This window comes from Microtus oregoni, unplaced genomic scaffold (assembly GCF_018167655.1).
Source record: "Microtus oregoni isolate MIOR12 unplaced genomic scaffold, Mior012 000000F_ref0000247, whole genome shotgun sequence".
In the NCBI taxonomy this organism is placed as follows: domain Eukaryota; kingdom Metazoa; phylum Chordata; class Mammalia; order Rodentia; family Cricetidae; genus Microtus; species Microtus oregoni.
Window position 1 is genome coordinate 16,301,377 of NW_024543059.1, and position 23,111 is coordinate 16,324,487.

A 23,111-nucleotide genomic window follows, 5' to 3' on the forward strand; every position below is an offset into this window, starting at 1 on the left:
GCCAGACTCTGGCAGGAACCTGCTTTCTAGGCTGAAACTGGGACCAGCTTGCTTTTGGGTTGTGCTGATGGACTTCTTCATCCTTAGGCGGTTCTTAACGTGGTCCTTGGATCTCTGCAGTGGAGGGAGGTTTTTTCATGAAGCACAGACTTGGCTACTTCTTCTCTCGCTTAAAGGAGACTGAGCCCAATTCGGTTGAGAGCTCCCGATGGGAGAAAAACATCTAGCCCACTGGTTTGATTTGCAACACATGGATGTTAAGCTGTTAAATTTCTTTTGTGTGTGGTACTAGGAATCGGACCCGGAGCCTTGTGCATGCTAGGACCGCACTCTGCCGCTGCTGCACACTCCCGGCCCGCTATGAAGCGTTTTAAAACGCCTGTGGTAAAAAAACAAAACCAGAACCAAACAAACAAAACCGAAGCTGGGCGGTGCTGGCGTGTGCCTTTAATCCCAGCACTCGGAAGGCAGAAACAGGTGAATCTCTTGAGTTCAAGGCCAGTCTGGTCTTCTGAGCGAGTTCCAGGACAGGTCCCAAAGATACAAAGAAATCATCTCGAAAAACAAAAAACAAAAAACAAACAAACAAAAAAAAGCTTATGGTAATGGCAATTAGATAGATTATATATATTCTTGCGGTTCATGTGAAATCAATGTCGCTTTATTTTGATTTCTTTGTCTGTCTCAGAGCCTGAAGCTATTTTGGAAGGGAAGCAGAAAAATTGAAAACTGTTTGATTATGAAGGCAGTTTCACCCTAACACAGCCCAGATTTTTATCGCGGGAGGAAAGAGCAGATGCACCGTTCCTTCTCAGCGGTAACCATTACGTCCAGCTTGAGCGCTCCCCACATCCAGCTTTGAGCTCCCAGGTGTTTTGTCTGGAGTAGTGTCTTTTTTGCATGAGGAACTGCCTATGGAAAACAAAAGTCATCTGTGATCCCCTTCCTCTCCTTCTCTCTCTACCCACATCCTGGCTTGTCTTGACTGGGCCGACAAAGGAATGAGGAAAGAATGGACACACAGACATACACAGAAAAGCTGGGATTGGGTGGGCGGCGCTCTGTCAGGTGGCGTAGGATGACCACTCGCTAACCTGGAACCTCAGCGTTTTACTACGCGCCAGGCGAGGGGGTTAGGGCCGGCAGGCGAGCAGTCCCAGATCGCGTTTATCTGGAAGGAGGAAGCTGCGGTTGCTGGTTTTTGGCACACACTGTCAACATTTGCACTTGGAGCAGAGAAGGCTTTCCCATCATCCCCTTTCAGCTTCACCCCAGGGGAAAGCGTCCGCACTCTCCTGGGACTGAGGCATAGGGTGGGGGTGGGGATGTGTGGGGGTGTGAGGTGTTGTCTCATGGGTCTGAGTTATGGCTGGACCCTTATTCAAGGCAATATATTCATGACTTTATACTCTCCACTAACTGCTTCTTTCTTCGAGACAAGGTGTCATGTGACCCAGGTTGGCTGTGTACTTGCTACGTACCCAAGGAAGACCTCCTGCCTCTGCTTCTGCCTCTGGAGCAGGATTATAGCTTTGGACACCACGGTCCATTTAGTCAGTGCTGGGAATTGTGCCCTGGGCTTAGGACATGTTAGGCAAGCCCTCAACCAACTGAATACATGCCCAGTACTTTTATAGCCTCTTATTTTTGCAATAAAAATTCTTACTATAATACTTTGCCTCACTCCATCACCAATAAATAAATAAATAAATAAATAATTCCAGCACTAAAAGGGGGCGGGGTGCTAGGGATAAAATTCATATCCTTCATAGGTGTTTGTTTAGCATAGGCAAGGCCCTGGGTTTGATCTTTACCAAAATAATATAAAATAATAAATAATTAAATAGATGAAATACCAGTATTTGGGCTGTTAAGATGGGTAAAGGGGTCTGCCACCAAATTTGATGAGTTGAGTTCAATCCCCAGAACCTTCTTATTGGAAGGAGGGACCCAACTCCTGAAAGTTGTCCTCAGACCTCAGCCAGTGTGCCATGGCATGAGGGTGTCCCTTCTCCCAAATAAATAATACACAAATAAAGCTAGGAGGTATAATTTAAAAAGAGAGATTTGTGTTTAGTAATCTTGTGTCCTGCAGCCTCGGTCACAACATCCGTGAGCTTTCATAGTTACTTTTTGTGTGTGAATTCTCTAGAATTTTCTAGATAGACGATCACATGATCCGTGAATAGCCATAGGGGTAATTTTACTTCCTTCTTCTCTGTCTGGATATATTTTTCTGGTTCTTACCTGATTGTCCAGGTTCCCATCTCTTTTATCACTTTAGAGGAAGTGGCTGAGCAGAAACCCTTATTTTGTTCCTGGCCTTACCCACTTAGTGATGGTATCAGCTGTGTTTGTTTATGGGCACCTAGGACCTTTGAGGAAGTTTCCTTTACTCCCAGGGTGCTGAGGGCTTTGTCATGGAGTGTTGACTATTGCTGGTGCTTTCCCTTTGCCTGGTGAGGTTTTGTCTCTGTGGAGCAGGACCTTGATTTTAAAGATTTATGTTTATTTTATGTGTGCCAGTGCATGCATTTCCCTCAAAGGCCAGTAGATGGTGTTGGATCCCCTGGAACTGGGGTTACAGATGGCTGTGAGCCAACTTGTGGGTGCTGGGAGTTGAACCCTGGTCCTCTGCAAGAGCCACCGATGCTAGTAAGAGCCACCTCTCCAGGCCCCCACCTCTTTCTTGTCTTCCTCCTCCTCCTCCTCTTCTTCATCAATTGAAGAGTCGTTTATTTTTGTGTCCTCAGTACAGTATCTTTTTGGTGGCCTTATGACAGCCACCCTGTAACCTTCTGTGCTCAGTGCTGAACCAGGCTTGGACTTTCAGTCCTAAGCAGCCTTCCTTGATGTTGTGTTCCTGTTCTCTCGCCAGTTTACATTTGCCATCTTATTTTAAAGTTGTTTTACATTTGCATGCAGCCAAATGCACTTTTTGGTGCACAGTTCTAGAAGATTTTCCCCTCTTTGGGAGGAATTATAATCATCACACTTTCTGCATTCCCATTCCTCTCTCCAAACACTTCCATATATTTCTCCTCATTCTTTTTCAAAACCATGGCCTCTTTTCTCATTAGTTGCTGGTGTGTGTGTGTGTGTGTGTGTCCCTAGCTATAACCTGCTCCGTCTGTACAATGCTACTCGTGTGTGTGTTTTCAGGGCTGATCGTTTGGTCCTAGATAACCAATTGCTCTGTTCTTCCCTGGCGATGACTATTTCGAGTGGTCTGTAGTTCTCTGTGTAGGGCTGAAGCGTCCTGGGCTTTCCCCAGTCCACTTTGGCATGTCTCTTGGTGTTGTTCTTGTTCAGCTCATGTTTAGGCATTCACATTGGTGAGATTTTATGCATGTAGCTTCTGACACTACTAGGAGACACAATCTCACAGCCAACTCCCCAGCCCTCTGGCTCTAACCACCTTCTCACACACACACACACACCCCGCTTCTAAAATGTTCCCTGAGCCTTAGGTGTGGGAGTGTATTATAGTTGTATCCATTAGACTCCTCAACTCTGCATTGTAATCGGTTATGGTTTTCTGTAGTGACCTCCATCCGTTGCAAAGAGAAGTGTCATTGATAAGGGGCTACACTAATCTGTGGGTGTAAGGACAAATATTTAGAATGCAATTAGGGATTGTGCTGGTCGAGTAAAGCGGTGGTTGTAAGCCCTCCTCCAAGGTCCACGGCTTGTCTAGCACTGAGTAGTTGGCTGTGTTTTCAGTACCAGGCATGGTTTAACTTCTTGTCGACTGGGCCTTCAGTCCAATTAGAGAACTGCTGGTTCCCAGTAAGGTATGCGTGCCGCTCCTGCACCCGTAGGGTTTTCACATCGTGCTGGTCATCGTTGTGGCTCCTAGGGATCACAGCCGAGTAGGACTGTTGGCTGCTCCCCTTTTTTCAAGCTTGCATGGTGTCTGCTGATAGACCTCGGGGAGGAGGTATTCCCCTCTTCCTGAAGTGCATGGTGTCTTCAGCAATAGAGACTTACTTCACTTCATTCTCTCCCGTTTTTTGACACAGGGTCTCATGTAGCCTAGGCTGACCTCAGACTTGTTATATAGCCAAGGAGGATCTTAAACTCCTGAGCGACCTGCCCCCACCTCCTGGAGTGTTGGGACTACAGATATGCACCTACCTACCGGGCTTCTTTCTGAACAGTTTTAAGAAGGAGCTCCTAGCAGTAACAGGTCCCACCTAGATCTGTCTGCAGCTTGGACGGGAGCTGTGTGGCTGCTCCTCGTTTTCCACTTTACTGCCCTGACTAGAATACCACTACTAAAATACTTGTGTGCAAACAGATTGTGCGTACATGGGATAAAAATACAGCATCCACGGCGGATTTCTTTCCCCTTGTCAGCCCCATTTCCTTGCAATCGTGTGCCTGCTGGGGACAAGGCTGTTCCTTCTACTTGTTACACCCAAGATCCTCGAGCCCACACATCCTAAGATTTTACATAGTCATCATCATTATTTTTTAGTTATTATTATTTTGAGGCAGGGTTTCCCATAGCCCAAGTTGGATTTCTAACTCCTTGTCTAGCTGAGGAGACTTTGAACTCCTGGTCCACTGTTCTCCGCCTCCCAAGTGTAGGGATTACAGGCCAGAAACTTTATTAAACTTTATTATATTATTAGTATCATCATCATCAATGTGTGTAGGAATGTGTACACATATGTGCCACTGTTTGGATGTGACAATCAGAAGACAGCTTTGTGGAGTCTGGCCCTCTGCTTCTGTCTGCTTTCCCAAGGGTCTCTCTGGGGGATTGGACTGAGACTGTTAGGTTTGCTCAGCACATTCTTTATCCCCTGAGCCATGTTCTCAGCCAGATCTCTCTCTCTCTCTCTCTCTCTATTTTATTTTGAGACAGGGTCTCACTCTGTTGCTTCAGGGTAGCTAAGGGCTCACTATATAGTCCAATCCGGCCTTGAGCTTTCTACAGTTCTCCTGTCTCAGCTTCCAGAGTGCTGGTATTATAGGCTTGAACAACCATATCCAGTTGAAATCCTAAAACATTTCCTATTTGGAACTTTAACACAAGTTTGCCAATTCCTTTATTTTCTTCTTGATCTTTGCATGGTTTCTAAAGATGTTATGAAGTTATAGCATAGTCTCATTTTGCACGCATGTGAAAGACTAGCCCAATGCTAGTCTTAAGGTGTTGCTATTTGTCATTTTGAAAGATATTACCAAATAAAGAAGCTCAGCTGGCTTCTGCTCTGTCCAAGGGCACATGCCGCAGCCTGCTGCCCTGCAGCCTCCACTGTTAACAACTTGACACTTGCCGATCTGATAAAGAAAACACAGTACTCAATTGTAGTCTGAATTTGCTGTCCTCTGATTACAAGTAAGCATTAGCATTTTAAGTCTAAACGGCTTTTGTTTTTTAATTAATTGATCAATTAAACAAATAAATTTGGAAACAGGGTCTCATTCTGTAGCTCAGAATAACCTGGAACTCACTATGGAGACCACACTGGCTTCCGCCTGTCTGGTCCTGGTGTCTGATCCTTCTGATCCAGCTTTCCAAATACTGGGACTACAAGCATGAGCTATTACTCCCAGATTATTTTATTAATTTATCTTTCCTGGTCTGGGGATCGAATCCAGGGTCTCCAGGATGCTTAGAGAAGCACTACTCAATCACTGAGCTATCTTTTAAATTCCTCCTGAGCAATTTTCCCCTGACCAGTCCATTCAAGAAGCGGGACTTGGCCTCTGGCTGAGAGCTGGCGGCCGGATGCTGGGCGTGGCTCGGCGGGAGGCTGAGGCACTGGACCCCCACTTCGGCCCCCCCTCTTCCCTCTGTGGTCTCGGAGCTCCTCCCAGTGTCCGCCTGGGGCTGGCCTGGGCGGAGCACGTGGGCCAGTGGGCGGAGCCGAGAGCCCGATTTATTCCAGCGCGAGAGAAGCAGTCGCAGGAGCCCGCGGGTCCCAGCACCAGTGCGCGTCTCTTTTCCCGCGTCCCGCGCAGCATGCAGCTCTCCGGTGCGCTAGCCGCGCTGTGCGGCGTGTTGCTCTGCGCCCCCGGCCTCTTCGCTGCCTCCGGTGAGTCTCCCGCGCCGCCCTTTGGGCCTCGCCCCTCTTCTGCCCGCCGCTCGGAAGTTCTCAGCGGCGCCCTCCCTCCACCCCTACTGTTGACAAACTTGAGCAAAGCCTAGGGGACCCGCGCTGCTCGGTTGCAGAGGCGGACGATCTCAGCCTCTGCGCGCTTTGCGCTGGGACCTGGGAGCAGTGATAGTGGCTTGCTCACTGGGCGGTGACCCTGGACACCCGGTGACAGCCCTGCCTCCCCCAGGGACGTGACTTACACATAACAAAGGAATCCGCTGCGTTGTGCCTCTTTACCGCGTCTTTAGAAGGAGGCTACCGAACTTGTGTTTACTCTCCAGTCCTTCCATTTGGGAGAGTCTAGGACTCTTCGTACGGATTCTTCTCCCACCAACTTTCCCCGCAATTCTCTTCCGAACCCACTTGCCTGGAGAATCCAATGAACGTTTACGCCCCACTTGTTGGTGTTTGATCAGATAAGGGGAGAAAGGACTCCGGAGCCGGTGCGAGCGCCTGGGCTGTAGGTGGGGGCTGATTAGGAATTTAGAAGAGGGCTTCCTCCCACCCGGCTGGCCTTGGTTGTCTGCTTAATCTCCCCTAGCCCTCCTCCCCCGCTCCAAGGTCCCCGGTAGACGTCTGGGCCTCCTGCAGGATGCTGCTGGGGAGTTCGTCTCGAGAAAGCAGTGCCTATGTGAGGCGCGGGTGAGCTCAGGGACTCCGCAAGCAGCCCCTCCATCGTTTTCTCATAGAAACGGGGCTGGCAGAAGCAGGAGAGGCCACAGCTCGGTCCCAGTCCTCTTGTCTAGCACAGGATTTGACCTCTGGGATGGAGCTGAAGGCTTTGAGTGCCTCCAGCTTCCACGAGCTGGAAACTCCTGGAAGATGCTTGGATCTCCTGACCCTTCCCACCCCTCTTTCCCACCGTCCTCACAACCTGCGCCCTGACCAAATGGCCCAGAGGACAGTTCCAAAGCAGTACCCAGATATCCCATAAGATATGTAGAGGGGCAAGCGTCTCCTGGTCTCACATGCAGCTCAGCCTGGACGGTTAAGACCAGACCGGCGTCTGCGGGCCACCTTCCACCTTGTTTTCTTCTCAGAAACCTTGGTTTGATCCCACGTGCAGCTGTAGGGAAGGCTGGAAGAGGGGCCTTTGTTGGGACGGGGTGCTTAGGCCTTGGCCAGACTGGAGCTTCCACGTGAGGCTGTGACGGTGCCCTTCCAGGTCAGAGGGGATTAACCTGCTATTTAAAGCCGGTGACTAATAGTTCTGCCGCAGAGCCTTAGGATCCCCAGGCCCTTGCCGAGGTGGAGCTATGTGGGCTGGTGCTCGTTAATGGTGTTGCCTGCCTCCAGCTGGGGAGCCAAGCTCCCCTGGGCCTTGGGCTTTGGGGAGGGCCCCTTCTGCTTTGGATGGGCTACTGTGGGGAGGAGAAGAGATCTCTTAGGTTTGAGTCTAGTGCCAAATTTGGGGTCCAGTCCAGTCTAAGGTCGTGCAGGGGACCCTCTTCAGTAAGCAGACCTGGGAGCTGTTCAATGGTTAGTGTCAGAGGACCCTGGAAAGATGGGAGGAAGGTGAGCTTCGGAGGCAGGGTACCTTCAAGTCCCTTTCTGGGTGTGGAGATAGGGTGTGGGTTTACCAGCTGCTTGGTTAAGCTACATATAGTCCTTCAGATCACAGGCCAGGTGAGCTCAGCCCCAGCCCACGCCACCTCTCCTGGGTTCTCCATCCTGGCGGACAGTACACATCGGTCACCCAGGGCTCTCCAAATGCCCTGGTGTCCCCTCCAGCCTTCCTTCACGTCCTCAGTCCGTGCTCCCTAGAGTCTCACAAATTCCCCAGCTCCTGTTCCCTCTGCCCAAATGCGCTTCCTCACCGTCCAACCTGGCCACCAGACCTCCTACATTTCAGGGGCCTATTAGCCTTCTTGTGCGGTTTTCTGCCTTCCTCCTTTTCCAGCTTGGCTCTGGCTTCAGAAGGTGTGTGTGGGGTGGCAGAGAGAGACAGTGACAGAGAGACACTTGCTAGCCAATGCTGGGGAGGCTTAAGGAAGTTTTAAAAGCTCTCTATTGATTGCAGCATATGGTCTAAACTTGTCACTCTTCCAGTCCCCACCCCCCAAATCTGGCCTAAGTCCAGTCACATCTGAACCATTCCCCGACATAGCACGTTCTCAGCATATCAGCTTCTCTCCAGAATGTTATTTTCTCATTCACCAGCTTGTCATCCTTCCTAGTCTGTCTTTAAAAAACTTTGCATTATTGTCTGTGAGCCCGAGTATGTTATAGGTGCACTCCTTGCATGTAGGAGCCCTCAGGGGTCGGAAGAGGCCATCAGATCCCCTGAAACAGAAGTTAGAGGTGATTAGAAGCCGTCATGTGGGTATTGGGAGCCAAACCAGGGTTTTCTGCTAGAGCTTAATCCTCCAGCCATCTCTCTAGCCCCCCTTTAGTTAAGATTCATCTTTATATTTTAAAGATTATGTACAGCTGTCCCCGTGTGGGTCTGTGTGTGTGAGTACAGGTAGCTGAAAAGGCCGCAGCTTTTGGATCCCCGGGAGCTGGAGTTCTAGGCAGTTGTGAGCCACCTAATGTGGGTGCTGGGATCCAGACCGCAGTCCCCCAGAAAATCAGCGAGCGCTCTTAACCTGAGCTGTTTCTCTAGTTCATGGTTTCCTTTTTGAGAGGTAGTTCTGGGGATTGAACCCAGGGCCTTGCCTATGCTAAGCAGTTTCCCTAGTTCCTGGCTTGTTGAGGATAACAGCTAACTCCCATTTCAGGAGTCCGGCGTGGGCACATGGTAGCTGGACTCCCAAGTGTTTACCAAATGACCATGTTTGGACTGCCGTTGCAGGTGACTTCTGTGACTCCAGCCAGTGCCTGAATGGTGGGACGTGCTTGTTTGGCCAAGACAATGACATCTACTGCCTCTGCCCCGACGGCTTCACAGGCCTTGTTTGCAATGAGACAGAGAAAGGTACCTGCTTCCACAGCCCGCCTCCCCTGTCACTTCCCAAGCGGGTAGCTGTTGTTCCAGTAGAACCCCCCAGCTGCTTGGGAAAGCCAGTGCTTCCAGTACTGGGGCAAATTCATCTTCTACGTGACTCTCTTGGGTCCAGGGTGACTGGGGTAGGAAAGAAAAGGGACTGGTTTGGATGTATCAGATGAGGCTGGGTCACGTGGTGCTCGTTGGCCAGTTTGGCCTTTTCTGACTACCTGTCCATCTCATCTGTCTCCTTGCTTCCAGGACCGTGCTCCCCAAACCCTTGCCACCATGACGGCAAATGCCAAGTGACTGAGGACACGCACCGAGGAGACATCTTCACTCAGTACATCTGCCAGTGTCCTCTGGGCTACTCGGGCACCCACTGTGAGATCAGTGAGTACCAGGGGTCTGTAGCTGGGCCCAGTCACTTGGGGCGAGATTGAGGAATGGGCCGAACATCAGTGAGGATCCTCTTGTCCCTGCCAGGTTTAAGGTCTAGCTTTCTGTCCTGGGACTTCAGGTCAGGGCCGGTGTCACTGTAGGTGGAATTAAAGTGTGTGGTGTCCCTGAGGTCATGGGAATGCCACTTCCTGAGTCCACGAGTCAGAGACATACAGTGTCAGAGTTAAATCTTGGAACATCCCTACCAGTGTAAGAAGAAACTGGCGTGCTCTTTAACTTGGAGCCCAGTGAATCAGGTTTGGACCCTGTGGTCTTTTTACTGGTCAGGGAGGAGGGGGGCGGTCTGGGCAGGCTGGGTTGTCCTGTGTCATAGGAAGACTAGAGGCCTGGCATAGGGGGAGGAGCTGACCCTGTCTGACCTGTTTGGCTGTCCCCTGGGCCTCAGAATGGCCTGGGTGAGTGCCAGCTAACACTGTTGGCAGTAGTTCTCTGTGCTGCCCCCAACTCTGCCCAAAGCATAGCAGAACTTTCCTTAACCCTCAGTGTCCCATGGGAAGGGCTGTGTTCAGGCAAGGGGAAGGAGGAAGGAGTGGGGTATGTGTGCATGTGTGTGAGTGTGTATGAGTGTGAGTGTGTGTGAGCTTGTGTGTGTGTGTGTGTGTGTGTGAGTGTGTGTGTGTGTTCCAGTTTCTAGCTAGCCAGGTCAGGCAGTGGACATCCTGGGGGTGGGGTGGGGGGACAGGTGGCTTCTTCCCCTCCTTCAGGCAGGTGTATGTTGGTCTCTGAGACTTGCTGACCTATAGAAAGAGGACAGCTGGGTCAGCTATTTGGGGGCTGGTCCCCAGGATCAGGGAATGTGGGTAGAGTGCCTGGCATGCCCCTGACTTAGGAGACAGAGTGACAGGCTGGACTAAAGCCAGATGAGGGGAGGGAGGGGGAGCTCTGGGTTGCTAAGGCAGATGGAGGCTTGGGTGGAGCCAGGTAAACATGCTAATTACCGGGTGGGCGCCGAGCTAACCATGGTGTACCTACGTGGGAATTAGCTACGCAGCCCTCTCTGGGCTGCCAGGTCTAGAGTTGGCTCTAGGCCGGATGGTGGCGACTGGAGCAGAGCAGAGTGTAGGTGGTGCCCACAGAGGCTGCAGGGCTGAGGGGCACAGAACAATGTCACACTCCTGTTTGTTATACTGTCTGTGTGCCAGTGCCAAGGCTGACCCTTTGGGTCCCTTGTGGTGTGGAGATGGCGGGCGTAAGGTCCATCCGCAGGCTGACCTGGCCCAGATCTTGGGTGTCCAACCCCATTTGATATCTTTCTCTGTAAGATTGGTAGTTCTGGCCCAGCATGAGCCTCCGCTGCTGTAACTTGTCCCTGGGTTCCCCTGGCTGCAAAAGCCCAGGTACCCACCCACCGTGGATGTCCAGAGAGATGGAAAGGCCTTCTTGCCTACGGGTGTGATCACTATCCTGAATTTTCGTTGCTAGTGGCGCAGAGGCAATGTGGCTGTGGCTGGGGACATGTTCACAGACGGGTGGGTGGGTGAGGGTTTGGTGGTCGGTTGTGCAAAGGATCTGGAAGAAAACAGAATGGTGTTCATTCTTTTCCCCCAGAAAACTGCTGGTGGGAGTCTAGAAAGTACCATGCAGGGTCAGGGGTGATACCAGAAGCCTATAATTGGAGCTGAGGCAGGAGAAATCACAAGGCCAAGGCCAGCATGGGCAGCCGAGAGAGACCTTGTCTCAAAGCACTAAGGACTGGGGTGTAGCTCAGTGGTAGAGAGCCCTTGCCCCGCATGCTCAGGCTTAATCTCTAGCACCACATACACAAGAAGATGAAGATAAGACATCTTCAAAAGGCGTGGGGTACCTTTGCTGCCCGCTGCTGTCCGAGGCAGCTTCCTTCCCAATGCCACCCGTTGGGCCAGCCAGCATTGGGCATGCTGAGGAAGACGGCGCTTGGGTCTTTTCTCTTGCCAGTGAATGAGACCATCTACTACAACGTGGAAGACTACCTGTCCACCACAGCCATCCCCACCCCGGTCCCCAACCCTGGTTTTTCCCGTGAGTCAACTCTGCTGACCCCTTCTCTCCTGGGCCTCCCATGCCATCTGCTCTTCCACTTGGTGTCGGTGTCCCTCGGTGTTATCTGCTCTGAGTGAGGGGCTGAGGTTCTCTCTGTCTCTAGGTCCTCATCGGAGGCCACGCTTTTCTTTCCTCTTGTTCTGTGGTCCTAGCTGGGCTCTGGAGCTTTGGATGAAGTCCCTGACGGTTGCTCTCTCTCTGCAGGTTGCACCTCGAAGCTGGGCATGGAAGGAGGCGCGATTGCTGACTCGCAGATTTCCGCCTCATCTGTGTATGTGGGTTTCATGGGCTTGCAGCGCTGGGGTCCAGAGCTGGCGCGTCTGTACCGCACAGGGATTGTCAATGCGTGGACAGCCAGCAACTATGACAGCAAGCCCTGGATCCAGGTAGGAAACTGACCCAGAGCAGAGCGATAGGGAAGATGGAGATGAATGTGGCTACATCAGGGGCTTAGACCCTGATCCATACAGGATGATGGGTGACCGACCATGACTGAAGTGTCAGTATATGGAGGGCAATCCTGGGCCTGGAGCAGGTGGGCAGAGTGAGGGGAGTCGGTCTTTGGCGAAGGGGCTTGGGTACCCACATTCCTCTGGGGGTTCTTGACGCTCATGGCCTTTGTAGAGACAAACTTCAGAACCTCAGAGGAGAAAGCTAGCTCGTTGAAGGAGCTAGTGAGCTAGCCGGTTGGGTTTTGGGAGGAAAGAACAGGATGATGAGGGGACCACCTTTCTGACACGGGCTCCAGGTGAACCTTCTGCGGAAGATGCGGGTGTCAGGTGTGATGACGCAGGGTGCCAGCCGCGCAGGGAGGGCAGAATACCTAAAGACCTTCAAGGTGGCCTATAGCCTCGATGGACGCAAGTTCGAGTTTATCCAGGATGCCAGTGGATCTGGAGACAAGGTGGGTCTGAAGAGGAGGCTACCGAAGTCCACACCCCAAGAGTCTGGCGCTGACTGAGAAGCAAGGGCATCCTGAGTGATAGGGTTGAGGCGAATCTTCAAGTGCCCCTTGGTCCCTCGAAACGGGTAGACCCAGATTGTACTCATGTTCCCTGGTTACAGGATGTAACCTCACCCGCTAGATACGAACAGAGACTCAAAGGAGTGAGTGCCATGACTTGGTAAGGGTGGCCGTGGCGCTGAACTGCTCTGAACTTTTCAGGGTTGCAGTATACAGTTGTGAGATACAGTTACTAAGTGGGCACCATTTACAGCACAGATACCATCCAGGTCTGTCTGTCTGTCTGCCAGAAAATTGTTACCATGAAGTCTTTGGAGGATGTACACAGAGGTGCCCTAGATAGCCCCGTGTGAACAGGGGTTTATGCCCGGGCGCAGGGATGACCCTGAGGAGGACAAAGCAAGGGCTGCAGGCTGAGTCTGTGTGGCCTCTGGGGGAGTATGTTCTTCCAGTCCTACGATGGCCTCTGGGCCTCTGGGCCTCTGGGGCCTGAAGAGGAAGAGATCCGGGAGCGGGCTGGCAAACCCACTTCCTCCTCCAGTCCTACCCCTTCCCTTCTAGGAGTTTTTGGGGAACACGGACAACAACGGCCTAAAGGTTAACATGTTCAGTCCTGCTCTGGAGGCGCAGTATATAAGGCTGTACCCTGTTTCGTGCTACCGAGGCTGCACCCTCCGCTTCGAGCTCCTGGGCTGTGAGTTGCACGGTGAGTGCTGAGATGTGGCCCTTTCTGTCCCTACTTTGTGAGCTGCTGCGGGGAGGGGCTACTGTGGAGAGCGCCCACAGAATCCTGGCCAGGTGTCCCTGCTCTGCGTGCGCTGTCTGCCAGTCCATTGCTCAGGGCCTTTTGGATGGCCATTTCCTGTCTCAGTATTTCTGCTTATTTTGGTTCCTGGTGCTTCTAGAACAGGCAGTGAATTGCACGACTGCAGGGAATTGTTCTTTGTTGCTGTGTTTCCAGGGCCTCAGACATGGGGGTGTTTAGTAAATCTTTGATGAGGGATGGGTGCATCAATGAAGGGACACCTAGATAGATGTATTGTGTTCATCCAAGTTACCAGCTGGGAGGTGTGAGCACAGTGCTTTCCCTTCAGGCGTCTGCCACTTGCATTGAGCAGTCATGGCGGTGTTTCTAGGACCCTAGAGCTTGGCGTTTGGTGCAGCTACAGACACGGGGACCACCAAGGGACGGGTTGCTGTTGAGCCAGGGAGATTACCCTCTGGAGAGGTCTAGCTGCCCTTTAGTTCAGGCCCACTGGGTCTCTTTTGAAGCCTGTTTTTCTTTGCAGCCACAGTGCCATCTGCTGGCCACATGGGGTAATTGTCATGACTCGGCTGGGCTGCAGAGCTCATATCTTTATAGACAGGCTGGCATGCCCTGCTGTGCCAGCCCGGCTGTGCCTTCTTTCTCTGGCACTTTTAACTGTTTTGTTTTGTTTTTTGAGACAGGGTCCTTTTGCATAGCGCCTTGCCTGTCCTGGAACTCACTATGTAGAACAGGCTGGCCTCAAATCCACAGAGATCCACCTGCCTCTGCCTCTCAAGTTCTGGGATTAAAGGTGTGTGCCATTAAGTCCAGTCCCCCCTGTTTAAGTATGGGTTTCAGCTAGTATGCTTCTATTACCAAACTTGGGGTCACAGTCTGTACCGCAAGAAGTCAAACTTGGCTACCTGTCCTCAAGAAGCCAATTGAAACAGCCAAATTCATAGTAAAAAGTGGGAAGAGATTTATTCAATGACCGTATGAGGGAAGATGGACAAAGACCCAGTGAGCCCCTCAAGTCCATCTTTGGGGTCCTGAAGTGAGTTTAAAGTTTAAATAGAGGGCTGGGGACTTGCACATCTAAGCAGTCTTGAGTCCTAGACCCGCCCACCGTTGACTCATCGTTGTCTGAACTTCTGTCTCATTCTGGTCTGACAAGCTGTTAGGATGTATAAAATCTTTTTCAGGAAGGCACACTCTGGGCTATCACGCCTTTTTCTTCTCCCAGCATGGGATTCCCGGGGAAGCTTGCTTTCCTTGGTGTCCATTCAGTAGCTGCTAGTCAGACGGTATCCTTTGTGTCAGCAGTCCCATAGTTGGGTGGAGAGAACCGTGTTTCCACAGAATATCATCTCTGCCATGAAGGTTGTTTGTCCAGGGCCATTGCCTTTGTGTCATGTGATTTAGTGTCTGGGCAAAGGATGGAGCCAAGTCTGGTCTGAGCTCTTTGGTTCTCAGAGTTGCCCTGGTAGTGAAGCCATGAGTGGTTTAAGACTTAGACTGGGGCAAGGCAAGCCTCACACCAGTGAGCAGAGCTGCATCATTTGCTTCCCCCCCAAGGCCTGGCCCCCCTTTCTCCATAACCTGACCTGTCAGCTGGAGATTGGGGTGTGTCCATGGGCACTGTCCATGTGGATGGGGTGAGGCCCAGGTGTCCTGGGAACCCACGAGGCTCCCCATACCAGGGCTGTTATTTTTAGCAGACAGTATCTTTGGCAACTTAACTTTTATGTAGACATTTCACAATACAAGTGAGACCATTGCTGGCTGCCTGGCCCCTGCCTCTGTAGGGAATGGCTCGGCACTCCCCTTCAGCATGATTGGCAGGAAAATGGCAGGCAGGCATCTAAGGCAGACAGTGAGGGAGCGGATTTCCCAGGTGGAAGTGTGGCCTTTCAGCACCCCCCCCCCCCCCCACTTAACTCTTGACACAACACACAGTTGTGGGGTGAGGATGCTGCCAGGTCTAGAGACACATCATCCTCCTGGGAATTTTACCTCCGGCTCAGCTCTTACCTGTTGGGCCGTTCCTGAGAGTGACCCTGGGGGCAGAGTGAAGAAACAAAGGCCACTCTCGGGGATACACACCAGCCAGCCAGAAATGTTGGGGTGCACCAAGGCCCTTCAGTGGATCTTATGGGAAGGACGGACACAGAAAGCAGCCCTGAACTCACAGAAATTCCTGGGCCTCACTAGCTGTCGGAGGCTAGGAGTGTTTGCTGTGTGTTGCTGGATGGCCCCATATAGGACTTCACAGGTCGTGGACATGGGGGTTGGTATCACATGTGGTGTGGTGGTCAGGATCACGTGTGGGAGATGCGGGCACAGTGTGCAATACCTCTCTGCTCAAGTCGCTCATGTATAGAGTGAAGTTGTTGGTAGCTACTTGTTCAGTGTGGTGTGTGGTGAAAGGGAGTCCGTGACGGCAGGGAGCACCCAGTCATGGGAGGTGTCTTACTCTCCTGTGTTCAGAGAGCAAAGGAGGGAGTGTTGTCAGTCTGGCCAGGTCAGGAGGTCTCGGGTGATCTTCTAGGTGCAAGTTGGGGTGGGGGTGGGGGTTGGAACTGAGTCACAGTGGGGCGCAAGACTGCGGTTGGCCTTGGAAGGCAGGAAGGACTTCTTTAGTCCACGAAGATGCCCAGTTGGGCATGATGACCTTATCCCAGCTGTTTGGGAAACTGAGGCTAAGAATCTTTTGGGCTTTCCAAATAGGGTTTCCCCGTGTAGCCCCGGCTTGTCCTGGAAACTGGAGGATCTCTTGAACCTAAGAGTTCAAAGGCCATTCTGGGTAACACAGCTAGACCCAGCTCAAAAGACAAAACCAGAAGCTGGGTTGTCACTACTCCATAAGAGTGCTTAGAAGAAGCCTGTGGGTTCTGTCTCCAGCACCGTGTACCCTGGATGTGGTAGTGTGTGTCTGTGATTCCCTCACGCAGGAGGTGTAGGTGAGGGTCAGATGTTTAAGGTCATTCTTGACTGCAGAGTGAGTTTAAGCCAACCAAACCAAACACAAACTAAACCAAAATAAACCCTGCTAAGGAACCACAGCCCTTTGTCCCTTATCGTCTTGTACCTACGTGTACTTGTGACCGTCCCTTTTGCCCACAGGATGTTCTGAGCCCCTGGGCCTGAAGAACAACACGATTCCCGACAGCCAGATAACAGCCTCCAGCAGCTACAAGACTTGGAACCTGCGTGCCTTTGGCTGGTACCCCCACTTGGGGCGGCTGGACATGCAGGGCAAGATCAATGCCTGGACTGCCCAGAGCAACAGCAACAAGGAGTGGCTGCAGGTGGGAGTGGGTGGGGTTGTGGCCTGCCCTGCCCCCTACTCTGCAAGGCATTTCCTGAAGAAATAGGCTAACAGGCCAAGTCCTAGTGTGCCTGCCTTTATACCTTCCTGAAGAGGCTCCAAGCTAGAACAGTGTTTTTCTGTAGGTTGACCTGGGCACTCAGAGGCAAGTGACGGGAATCATCACCCAGGGGGCCCGTGACTTTGGCCACATCCAGTATGTGGCATCCTACAAAGTGGCCCACAGTAATGACGGCGTGCAGTGGACCATATACGAGGAACATGGGACCAGCAAGGTGGGTGTCCTGTCTAGCTGCAATTCCTAGGAGACTGTGGGGTTCTGAGGGGTGGGGAGGGGGCTGACTATGGGGTACTCCTGACACGCTGTTTGTTTTCAGGTCTTCCATGGCAACTCAGACAACAACTCACACAAGAAGAACATTTTTGAGACACCCTTCATGGCCCGCTATGTGCGCGTCCTTCCCGTGTCCTGGCATAACCGTATCACTCTGCGCCTGGAGCTGCTAGGCTGTTAGTGTTCAGTCCTTCCAGCTCAAATGACCAGAAGGACCAGAGGCTGAGTCCTCCCGCCCCTGCATTGCGGGGCCCTGCCTTCTTCCTGATTGTGCTGGAGCTGGAGGCAGCAAGGGAGATGGGGTGCCAGACTTGCCCTTCACCTCCCCCCCCCTCACCCCTGCAGCCCCCACATGCCTCCCGCTAGCCCCTTTCCTCAGGCATTCTCGGGGAGTTAGATGGGTCCGAGATGCACAGGGAAGAAGAGTGAAGTCCAGATATGTGGACTATATCTCTACCGACTGCCCGAAGTCCCAGCCTTCCTGCCAGGGGTTGACTCAAGACTCAAGACTAATGGGATCTCTGGTTCCCCGCCCCTCTCTGCACATGACACATTCCCCCCCCCCCCCCCCATGTTCCATTCCAGGCCTCCAGGCGGAGGAGGCCCATGCCTGCTTGCTGCCCCTTGGGTTACCCGATACTGTTACCTCCTGAGACCCCTGTGGATCCTTACTCTGGAGCCTCAGATGACAAGGGGACTAACTGGTGGCCCTGGAGAGACAGGAGGGTTCTGATGGGTTGGCTAGCTGGCTGTGGGGCCCCCTTGCTGGCTTGCTACTCAACTTAATAGGCTGATTCCAAAATACATTTGTGTTCTCCACTGGAACTTTGTGCTTCCTCATTGCCCTGCCCAAGCCAGACTGCCTGGGGCTGATTTCCATCCCCCCACCCAGTCCTCTGGTGCCCAATACTCCTGCATCGCTTGCCAGACTGGAAATAGCTTAAGAGGACAAGGGGAGACTGGGGTGGAGTTAGGCATAGGCCTCCCTCCCCTCCAAGCCAGACTCATACCTTCCCCTGCTTCTACCTCCACACTCCTCTGGGCCTGGCCTGCAGCTGCCACCCGAAGAAGGGCCAGGGAAAGCCTGGCAGAGAGGTGGCTTCTGTAACTGCCTCTACTCCCTTCCCACACTAAGAAGGTGGGCCAGGCCTGGCTGCTGGTTTCTCTCTCTCTCTCTCTCTCTCTCTCTCTCTCTCTCTCTCTCTCTCTCGGCAGTTTCTGTTTTTTTTTTCTTTGTAATGCCAGTCAGTGCCAGCCTAAAGAAGGTTTTAGAAGCCCAACAGAAAAAGAGGGCCCTGGTGGACTGGGCAGGGAAGGGGTAAGGCGTCGCCAAATAGGGATTGTGGTCAAGAGCATGCCACTTCCCAGAGGCCACTGGTGGGAGGAAGGGAGTTTCAAGGGGGGGCTCTGCTCTGCACAGGGCTATAAGAAGTGGCCAGTAGGAGCTATCATGGCCTGTGCCCTGGTCATCTGGGGAGGGGTGGCTAGCTGGCTGGGAAAAGATGAAATAAAACCACTCTCGTTTTCGAGATCCTCTCAGCCAAGCTTCAGAGCCATTCTGTGGCTCCCCGGGGAGCAGGAGAGCAACTACTAACAAACAGGTGTATCCGGAAGTGCTTCTTCTGGAGAGCTGCCTCCTGTTTCCCCAGGTTACTTGTGGGTGGGACCGAGTAAGAGGCTCAGGGGTATTCTCCCCATGAAGGAGGGATGGGAGGCTGCTCAACTCTGAGGCCTATCAGCCTGTTTCTGTTCCTTGAGCATTTCAGTGTAGTGTGTAATGAATTCAGAATCTAGACTTTCCAGGATTTGTTGGACCCAGTCCTCCCTCAGGGCCCTGCTCTGGCCTTCCCTAGGGACCAGCAGGCGATGGGAGAGCATCCTTTCTGACACATTGCTTGGGATGGCTTTGCCTCCTTGGAACTCGCTTCACAGGAGAGGAAATGGCACCTGACAAAGACCACACGGCCATTTCTGTGGGCCAATCATTCTGGCTGGGCCGCTGGGCAGGTGGGCGGATGGAGCACAAACCCCCCTCCCCCACCTGGCGTGGGAGACTCTTGCTCAAGCTTGTTTCTTGGTCCCTTTTTCTTTCTTTGTAGCCTTTTTTTTTTTTTAATGTGTTGGCTGTAGCCTTGAGAAAGCCTGCTTTCTGGGATCCTAGCCTAGAGTCCTTCACTTTGAGTTTTGATTCCCTTTGCCTTTCCTGTCCACACCAGACAACCAGACTTGATATTCTCTCTGCCTGCTGACCGCCCTATCACACGCTGTGACATTTGACCCTGCTGCCTGATCACCAGCCTGTTTGCTTCAGAGGCTGTCAGCACCATCCTGCTTCTGCCAGGGGTCTAGACTTTTCTTTCCTAGTTTAAATGTGGTAGAGTGGCTAGGAGCTTAAAGCCTCAAGGCAGGCAAACATGTCTCGTATCTTAGCTCCGAGTGACACGGGCCCCTGCTCATCTACAAAGTGCAAATGAGAACGCTGAATCCACGGCATTGCTGGGACTAAAGGAGAGAGGGTGCGGAGGGCTGACGCCAAGTCTGGCCCATCCACAGCTGCAGAGGCTTGTGGGAGTTCCCCATGGGTACTTGTATCCTGTTTTTCTGGGGGTCAGCTCCATCTCTAACCTGCAGGGGAACCTTCATAGCTCCTCTTTGCCCATAGGCCTGGTATTCATTTTAGAGGGAACTTAGTCCAGAGAAGCTATATTTTGTTTTGTTTCTGGCTGGGACACACACACACACACACACACACACACACGGAGGGTCAGGGCTATTTAGAGGTGTGTTTAGGAAAGCCTGGGCTCTTGACCATGTGGCCTTTCTCTTAGTCCTGGTTGAAGGACCTTCTTAGGTTTTTCTATTGAGGAAACAACCAGGCCCTGCAGGCTAGGACTGCTACTTTCAGACAGGAAGGAAAACACTCTGTCCAAACAGAAGCATCCTGAGAAGCGGCTGCCTGTAGGACAGATGTCTGTTGCCCTGCCAGAGGAATACCCCATCCTACCCTGGCTCACCCCCACCCAGGACCTCCTAGGGGCAGGTCTCTGTGTGTGGCTAGCCCTCTTCATGTGCCCAACCTCCAGCAGAAGGTTGTCACCCCTCAGCTCACTACAGGAAACAGGCATGCATTTCTTACTCCTCTTGAGCCACGTGGGGCCGTCATAGCCCACCCGCCGAGTGCTGAAGTTTTTTTTTTTTTTTTTTTTTTTTTTTTTTTTTTTTAAGAAGCCTGGGCATTTTAATGGGACCTCCCACTTCTACAAACACTTCTCTGCCACCCTCTTTTGAATTCTTCCCCCAACGCGTGAGTCTCCATAAGGCAACCAGCCTGCAGCTGATTTGGGGTCTGGACTCCCTGGAGGCCAGGTCTTTGGGAGGGAAAGGGACTGTGTACCTTTAAGGGGTTGGCCCGTCGGGAGCGCAAGGTTTGTTGGAAGTGCTTCCTTTGGGGCCATTCAGGATCCCGGATTTTTCTGCTTCTTCAGACCTGGACAGCCCGTGGCCTCAGCGTATCGCAGTGGCCCCAAGCGTTTGAGTCCTCGAAGAGCCTGTTGGGGACGGTACACGTGGCTGGGGTGGCTGTGTTCCGGGTCTCTGTGCATGCAAGTCTCTCCCTTCTCACCTTAGGGGACCCCGCGGTTGCCGGGAAGGGTGGGGATAGGAGACGGGACAGAGGGAACTGGAGACTGAGGGGCTCATTTGTTATGTGATCAGCCCTACGGGCTGACTTGCACGCGACCTTTTTGGGGAGTTATCAAGAGGTAAAACTTCAGCGATCCCCGGGATACTGAGATGTGTCGTCTGCTTCGCTCCCACTGTCTCAGTAGGTCGCTACTCGGTTCCGTGCTTCTGTGGGATGCAGCGGGTGCCACCAGAGATCCTGACGGGAGGAGGGAGTAGGAACTGGGTATAGCCTGCGTGGGGATGGGCGGAGGATGCCCTTTAGTCCACTCTGAACACAGGTTTGTCCTGGTGAGCACCTGGAGCGCCTGTCCTAAGGGACAGGAGTGCACCGGGGCAAACCCTGGATGCAAGCTCGCTTCTCCCATGGAGGAGGCCAGCAAGGAGAGGCTCTGGCATTTGGACCCAGCCCTACCCCCAACTCGTTGGGTGGTCACCGGCTGCCTGCAGTCCTGTTGGGTAAAGGGCCTCCAGCGCTGACCCAGGGAACACCTCTGCCCTCAGAGAGGGGTGACTGCTCAAGACACCCAGCCTCCCTCAGCGACTTGCACCAGGAGGCCTGGAATGCCGGTGGAAAACGCCCCTCTATTGCCTCCGCCAGAACCTGGTCGGTGATGATGGCAGAATTTCAAAGACTTGAAAAAGCCTGATTATAACCGGGGCATTGATGTTAAATTCCTTCCTGAACTAACTTGGTGTATGGGGCGGGGTGGGGGGGGTGGGGGGGTGTCAATCCTGCCCTCAGCTGGTTTCTAGGGGGGCTAATATTTATCAATGGTTCAGTTGTCGTGACTGTGGTAGAGGTGGCACCTTGTCCCTTCGCCGTCAGGACTCAGTTTAATTTTGGTCTCCTTGAATCCTTCTCTGCCAGCAGTTCCCAGGAAAGGCAGATGACTGGTGATCAAGACGTCTGGGTATTCTCTTAAACCTCAGATTTAGTCAGAGATAAAGTCTGGGGTGGTATACTTTTCCTCAACTGTGAAGAGAAGCCAAGGGTGGCTGTTTTTCTCCTCGTTGTTGAGAAAGGGGGAAGATTGCCCACTGCTAACAGTAGCCCAGGTGCTGACCTTGTTTGAGGGTTTGTGTCCATCAGACAGTGCTCTGCCGTGTGGACCCTTTTATGAACAAAGAAACAGAGGCTTGGGCATTTGTTCAGGGACAGACTGGTTGGAAATGGACGGAACAGAATCAAACAGCCAGTCTCTTTGGGGCTGATGGCTGAGCTAGGATGGTATAGAACCGAGGTGCATTAGTAATAAGGAGTGCTTAGTGAAGGAGGGGCTGAGACTGGCTTTGGACTCCCACCCAGACTTCTGCTCTCTGGTTAAACCTTAGCACGTTGGGGCTACACTTGTCTACAGCCTCTAAGTTTCAGTCTGGCTCAGAAGGTCGAGGGTTTGTGTGCCAAGAGGCGAGATGACTTGCCCAGGGTCACCCATACGGTTTCAGAACCTGGGTTCCAAGCCAGTTAATCTAACTTAAATCTTTTGGTTTAATGAATTCTCCCTTATCGCGTGGTTGGTTATTAGACACCGGACACATCTTCATTTGCTGACTTCTTTCGTTCTTCTTGGCACCTCCCCTGGTGGAAGGCCACAACCCTGCAGGGCACTAGCATAACACCCTCCATTTGCATAGTGCTAATAAAATCAGACATAAGTGGAGTTGGGCGCTCAGGATAGCTGAGGTAAGAAGTGTAGTAATACAAGCGGCGGGGCTGCGTCCCCAGCACCCCGGCTGCCTGGCTAGCTTATGCCCGAAATAACAACACACAAACTGTATTTCATTTAAACACTGCTTGGCCCATTTCTATCTAGCCTCTTCTAGGCTAGCTCTCGCACCTGGACTAGCCCATTTCTAATAATCTATGTAGCCCACGAGCTGGCTTACCAGGAATGATCTTAACCTGCGTCTGTCTGAAGTGTGAGAATCATGGCGACTCCTTGACTCAGCTTCTTTCTCCCTGAATTCTGTTCTGTTTACTCCACCCACCTAAGGGTGGGCCTATCAAATGGGACTAGCAGTTTCTTTATTGCTTAACCAATGAAATCAACAGATTGATATATGACACTCCCCCATCAAAGAAGGGATAGGGAGAGGCTGTTTTTGTGTCTGGTGTGGGAGGGGTTTGATGAAGCACATTTGATTGGAGGTCACAAGTCCCCCAGAGCCACTCTCTTAGGACTATAAATCAGGTTCATGCCCCTTCTGACGATTCTTCATGGCTTCCTTCTTAAAAAGTCCAAAGGAGTGTGTGACAGGGCCTGTGACCACCACATGGGCATTGCCTCCTGATGCCTCTGGGGTTTCAGCCCCTTTGACCTCTGAACTCTTCCTGCTGTTGCTCTCTGCAGCTCATGCTCTTCTCCCAGGATCCTCAAGCCTCCCATCTTCTCAACAGTCTTCCTGACCTAGGGTCAAGGGACACCCAGGGCTCAGAGTATGGCTCAGTTGGTAGAATGCTTGCCCAGCATTCAACAAAGTCCTGGACTTTATCCCAAGCACCCCATAAATTGGCCATGGTGGCACAGACCAG

At 52.2% G+C, this 23,111-nt stretch overlaps 1 protein-coding gene across 2 annotated transcripts; it reads left to right on the forward strand.

The window, feature by feature from the left end:
- Nucleotides 1-5,894: 5,894 nt before the first annotated feature.
- Nucleotides 5,895-17,719, forward strand: Mfge8 (milk fat globule EGF and factor V/VIII domain containing). 2 transcript variants are annotated; one of them, XM_041660232.1, is made up of 10 exons: nucleotides 5,895-6,050; nucleotides 8,908-9,030; nucleotides 9,301-9,432; nucleotides 11,416-11,499; nucleotides 11,725-11,906; nucleotides 12,269-12,424; nucleotides 13,046-13,190; nucleotides 16,356-16,540; nucleotides 16,686-16,835; nucleotides 16,938-17,719. In XM_041660232.1, exons 1-10 carry the CDS (start codon nucleotides 5,978-5,980, stop codon nucleotides 17,073-17,075), a joined length of 1,368 nt encoding a protein of 455 aa, XP_041516166.1. In that variant the 5' UTR covers nucleotides 5,895-5,977; the 3' UTR covers nucleotides 17,076-17,719. The 2 variants fall into 2 exon arrangements, with proteins under 2 accessions (XP_041516166.1, XP_041516172.1); XM_041660238.1 differs by lacking the exon at nucleotides 11,416-11,499.
- The last annotated feature ends 5,392 nt before the right edge of the window (nucleotides 17,720-23,111 follow it).

Coding starts and splice junctions, on each gene's coding strand:
- Mfge8 (XM_041660232.1), top strand. CDS start 5,978: ATGCAGCTCTCCGGTGCGCTAGCCGCGCTGTGCGGCGTGTTGCTCTGC. Junction 11,907..12,268: donor ACAGCAAGCCCTGGATCCAG/GTAGGAAACTGA, acceptor CACGGGCTCCAG/GTGAACCTTCTGCGGAAGAT. Junction 16,541..16,685: donor GCAACAAGGAGTGGCTGCAG/GTGGGAGTGGGT, acceptor GTTTTTCTGTAG/GTTGACCTGGGCACTCAGAG.